Source organism: Zea mays, chromosome 8 (genome assembly GCF_902167145.1).
Source record: "Zea mays cultivar B73 chromosome 8, Zm-B73-REFERENCE-NAM-5.0, whole genome shotgun sequence".
Classification (NCBI taxonomy): domain Eukaryota; kingdom Viridiplantae; phylum Streptophyta; class Magnoliopsida; order Poales; family Poaceae; genus Zea; species Zea mays.
This window is the reverse complement of record NC_050103.1, coordinates 90681448-90687056: the sequence shown is the minus strand read 5'-3', so window position 1 is coordinate 90687056 and position 5609 is coordinate 90681448. Positions and strand designations below refer to the sequence as shown.

General features: G+C 39.2%; 1 protein-coding gene across 1 annotated transcript; it reads left to right on the top strand.

Moving 5' to 3' along the window:
* The first annotated feature begins 808 nt into the window (after positions 1-808).
* On the top strand, positions 809-5329 carry LOC100282281 (uncharacterized). Its single transcript, NM_001155193.2, has 7 exons — positions 809-1077; positions 1163-1184; positions 1362-1491; positions 4226-4316; positions 4442-4531; positions 4687-4787; positions 4984-5329. The coding sequence occupies exons 1-7, from the start codon at positions 927-929 to the stop codon at positions 5122-5124; spliced, it is 726 nt and encodes a 241-aa protein (NP_001148665.1). The 5' UTR covers positions 809-926; the 3' UTR covers positions 5125-5329.
* The last annotated feature ends 280 nt before the right edge of the window (positions 5330-5609 follow it).

The window sequence follows — 5609 nt, the reverse complement described above, 5'->3', positions numbered from 1 at the left end:
CCACCAGATCCGTGACTTCTTGGTGGCATGTACCAATGTTGATATTTGCTTATATATGAGGTATTCCGAATCATAGTTCAGAAGGCTAAAATTTTGGTTGGTTTTGTATGTTCATTCTGGCTACTACACTTTTCGTCTACAACAACATTGTAACAAAGGAATCTTAAATTTTTTATTAGAAAACCTATGCAACAAAGTCATTCTGCAAACAGAACTTATATAGTGTGCAGTCTGACTTAAAAAAACATTTAGATACCATGAAGATCCATCTGGCAATCTGAACATCCTATGGAGTAGATGTTTCTGAAAAGACCATATATGACATAAGACTTGCACATAATGGCATTGGGATTTTAATAAGTAGTAGAGATTAGTACTGTTCGATGGCTCAAATCGATAATAGTATTTGTTTTATTTTCGATTGGTAGCATCAACCGGCACTAAAGCTAGACGAGCCTTTGATGGCCAAAACCACGTTCTAAATGCTCTTCTAGATTTATTATTATCAATCTATCAGCCGGTTCTAATATTAGTACTGTTAAAAAATCGGTACTAATTGGCTCTTTTAAAGAAAACGCTAACATTTTTTTTGTTCCATCAATTTAGTAGGAACATGTGTCTCCCTGTCTCTGTTTGGTGTTGGAGCCACCGGATCCGGACGTCCAATTTTCTGCGACCATTCTAAATTCGTTTTTCATAAACATTATGAACCATATATAGACTCAAATTCCCGCACCATCTCAGTGGGTCGACCTTGCGTAAGCAGTGAGATCACAGCACTCACTATCTGTACCACAATTCCACAAAAAGAATATTGTGCTCAATCTCGCCGGCCCTTGCCGCCAGCAAGTTATAGCTTTTAACTTTCTCAGGACACGGGAGCCCTTCTTGCCACAAAAGTTTTAGTTCCAACTGGGAGAGCTAGCATGGCAAGTTCGCGCTGCTTTGAGAACCCGCCGGTGCTGGAGCCGGCCAGCGGAGGAGGCGAGGTGGTTGACGACTTCGGCGGGCAGAAGGCCTACGTCAGCGGCTCCGCCGGGTCCAAGGCCGCCGTCGTCCTCATCTCCGACGCCTTCGGTAAATATTCCGTGCCTCGCCCTCCAAGGTCCTGTGTGTTTTTTTTTTTCATTTGCTAGTATTGAAATCCGTTCCATCTTTGTAGGGTTCGAAGCGCCAAACCTGAGGTACGCTGCTAGTCTCACTCTGAGCTAATCTGAGCTGGGTAGTTGCTATATATGCCTGGGCTATGGGCTTTAAAATTTGTCGAATGGGTTCTTGAATTGCATCAGATTTTTAGTTGTTATTATGGAGTACTCTTCCATCAGTGACTGATGTGACATGCACACGTTTGTCTCGCGAAGGAAGATAGCCGACAAAGTTGCTTCGCTCGGTTACTTCGTTGTGGTGCCCGATTTCCTGCATGGGGATCCATATGACCCCAGCAATAATGCCCATAGCAATCCTGGAACGTGGATACAGTCGCACAATCCGGTTTGTCTCTACTCTTCAACCTTATTCTAACATTTTTTCTGTTACAGTATTAAATTGATTGTATGAGAGTGTGCAATTTTCTTGTAGTTCGCTAGTGCTTTATTTTGGGGTTCATGTAGTGTCAGCCATAGAGAATTATCGGTGTTAGGCATGTACACTCCATTAATTAGGAGTCTCTTTATGGTCTTTAGGGTGCTAAATAAAAAAAAGACGGGCTCACGCGAAACGTCCGTCTCTACACCATTCTCTATATATTGTTTTTTTACTATATTTTTATGTAGAGGCTCTAGGTTTTAGAATGCAGTTTTTTAACGGTTATGTGTACTCAAGTTCTAACATGATCGACCGATCCACCGACCAACCAGGCATTTGTATCGACATAGTCGATATGACTACAGGCCGAGCCATGTAAGCGAGCAATACAACCTAGAATTGTAACCAGTGTTAGTCCATCCTGCGACGTCCTAAGATCAACTCCGAGAGGCTCTCTATATTCTTTGTAATTGATATAAATAGAGATTTTTGTAAAAAAAACTTCCAACATCTTATCTAAATGGCTGTTCAAATATAGTCATCTTCTATTTTGGGTTTCTCGATAGCCAAATATAGAAAATGTAAATGACTTTCTAGAGTGCAAACAATATATAGAAAAATTGTTGTAGATTGAAAAGATATATATAAAATAGTTTTATGCAAATAACTATCCAAATGATAATTTAGGGAGTAAAATTTAGAAAACTCTTGAAGATGCTCTAAGCTATATGTTGTTTTGTGAACGTTATTTTGTTACAAGCGAATCTTTCTGCATTATATCCGAGTATTTAGATAATGACAGTGTTTTGTTAAGGTATCACAATCAATAAAGCCCCATTAAATCCTTTTAATTGAATTTTCTTACTTTCTTCGCTCTCTACATTTTTTACTTTCTTCCCTCGAGACGATCAAGGGCGAGTTCGTATGTTTGTGGATGCAGGAAACCCATCGATTCGTTTTGTTTTCCCCTTCCTTGCATGCTACAATTAGCGAGCCTTCTGGTGTGGGTTTTTCGAATGGGCTCATTTTTTTTACAATCACATTTCGAGTAGGCCTTTAGTTCTAGGGTATCCTACTTTAATTCAGAAATTGGATCATCAAACATGCTCCTAGGATCGGCGAAGGCTCCACCTTAGCTTAGTAGCCAATTCGAGTAGGCCTTTTTTTGTTTGGTTTAAAAAAAATATAGACTTAGCTTAGTAGCCCCCTCTTGGATCAATCCTGGATCCGCCACTGTTCCTCACAACCACGAGGTGTTGAGAAAGTGTAGAGATTGGTCGTTGATTAAATAAGTGAAGTCTTAAAAAGTTCAAACTTTATCGAGGATCCATATTGAAATAAAGAGTGAGAGGCTATAATATGAAAGAAGATGAGCGAAATGGAGAGCGAAGGGTATGAATGAACCTAGACACCCCCACTATTTATATGCTACATTCTAATATTTTTTAAAAACAAACAATTTTTTTAAAAAATTTTGTGAACTTTATACAGTTTAAAATGACCAGCTAAGGTAGGTCGGCTCGGCGTCGATCAATTCAAATCCATATCAGCCAAACTGTCCAATTAGAAACGGTTATGTGTACTCACAAGTGTATGTTCCAACGCGATCAACATCGATCGACCGACCATGCATTTGAATCGACGCAGTCGATATGACTGTCGGGCGTGCCGTGTTGGCGAGCGATACAACCTAGAATTGTAAACAATGTTAGTGCATCGTGCGACGTCCTAAGAGCAACTCCGAGAGATTCTCTATATTTTTTGTAATTGATATAAATAGAGATTTTTGTAAAAAAAAACTTCCAATAGCTTATCTAAATGGCTATTCAAATATAGTCATCTTTTATTTTTGGTTTCTCGCTAGCCAAATATAGAAAACTTGAATGACTTTCTAGAGTGCAAACAAGATATAAAAAAGTTGTTGGAGATTGAAAAGATATATAAAATAGTTTTTATGCAAATGACTATCCAAATGATAATTTAGAGAGTAAAATTTAGAAAGCTTTTAGAGATGCTCTAAGCTATATATTTGTTTTGTGAAAGATATTTTGTTACGAGTGAATTCTGCATTATATCCGAGTGTTTAGATAATGATGGTGTTTTTGTTAAGGTCTCACAATCAATAAAGCCCCATTGGGTCCTTTGAATTGATTTTCCTTTTAATAATTATAAATTAGGCACAGAACAATTATGCTAATATGGTTTTATATTAAATAAATTTATATGCTAATCTTTGGCTGTATGAGGGAGATATTTATGTGCTCCATTTCCATCCCTCCGACTATGTATCTGAGGTGGCCGTATATTGAAATTTTGGAAAACGATGGAATACTAAATTCTAAATAAAATAGCCTACTCTATTAAATAGATTTTAATTGCTCTAAAATGTACGAATCCGAACAATCCCTAATTGTTTGTGCAGTATATTCGTGTGTTTAGATAATGACGTTGTTTTGCTAAGGCCTCACGATCAATAACCTTTTCTGGCCCATTTGTTTCCTGAGTTCGTGAGACTGTTCATGTCAGATCAAAGTCAATTGCTCGGACTGAGAGATAAAATAATATAAAAGCAATAGATTCTGTTTTAGATTAAAGCCAAGTGAACAGCTTGTGTGATTTTAGTTGTATCCTTAATAACACAGCCAATCCTCGAAATTGTCTCTTTTAATATAAAAAAACACTTCTTTTTTGTGATGAATAGCAAACGGCATTCGAAGAGGCAAAACCGGTAATTGCGGCTATAAAGGAGAAGGGTGTGTCGAGCATCGGAGCTGCAGGTTACTGTTGGGGCGGTACGAAGAATTCTTCGCAACATTTTATTTCGAGCTTTTTGCAACCTAAAAAAAATGGCGTGTGAGCATTATCTTGTTCCTTTTTATCTCGCTCTGTTACTAAACTAAATGCACTGGTCTTTCAGCAAAGGTGGTTGTGGAACTGGCGAAAGTTCACGAGATCCAGGCTGCTGTGTTGGCACACCCTTCTTTACTAACTGTCGATGATATGAAAGGTCAGTTAGTTACTAAGGGCTCGTTTGAGAGTCCGAAAATCGAAGGAGATTAAAGAGCCTAAAATTTACTTTTTATTTAAAATTGAGCAACTGCAAGAGCTTGAATTGCTTGCCCTTTGATATATAATTTGATATGCTATCTATCTAATACTCAGATGTCAAGTGCCCCATTTCCATACTTGGAGCTGAAATCGACAGGTCAGCCCCGCCTGAATTGCTAAAGCAGTTTGAGCAAGTTCTTTCAGCGAACCCCGAGGTAAAAGCTGTAATGTCTTCGAAACCTCCCTTAATTCATGTGGGTTGGGTGAGTCGGGTTTAAATTCACAGATGTCAAAATCCATCAAATTAAATTCATTCCAATATACTCCAATCCACCACAGGCTAGAAATTTCACATGCTACGAGAGTGTCCAGATTATACGTACCGGATTTAAATGGCATGCAAAACTGCAGGTCGATCACTTTGTCAAGGTTTTTCCTGGCGTAGCGCATGGATGGGCTGTGAGGTACAGCGACGACGACGCAGCGGCTGTCACGAGTGCGGAGGAAGCTTTGCGCGACATGAGCCACTGGTTCAACAAGTACCTGAACTGAATTATGTGGCGGCATATGTGCGTGCAATAAGCTCCTAATGGTGAACATTATGCAGGGCCCCCATGCTATGCGTGTGTTTTAAAAGTCCTCTTAGTGGTGGTATTTGTACTGGTCTCTTACGCAATTTTTATAACATTTATCGAGAATAAAGTGATGACACGGTGAATGGGTATTTTTATAACAGTAAAAGAGGACATTTTCGACGGCCAAAACCGTAGGCCATAATCTCTAAACCGTCGAAAATATCTTATTTCTGACGGACGAAGGATTATGTCCGACGACACCTGTCCCTCGGTCGTAACGAGTCGAAAATAAGCTTATTTTCGAGGGCAGCCGTCAAAAATAGCTTATGTCCAACGGCCGAAAAGGGTCGTCGACATTTAACTTCGATAACGGTCGTAACGGTCAATGGTGGGGCCCACAGTTTTTATGTCCAATGGCACACTACATAATAAAGCTTAAGTCCGACGGCTTAGTAGTGGACC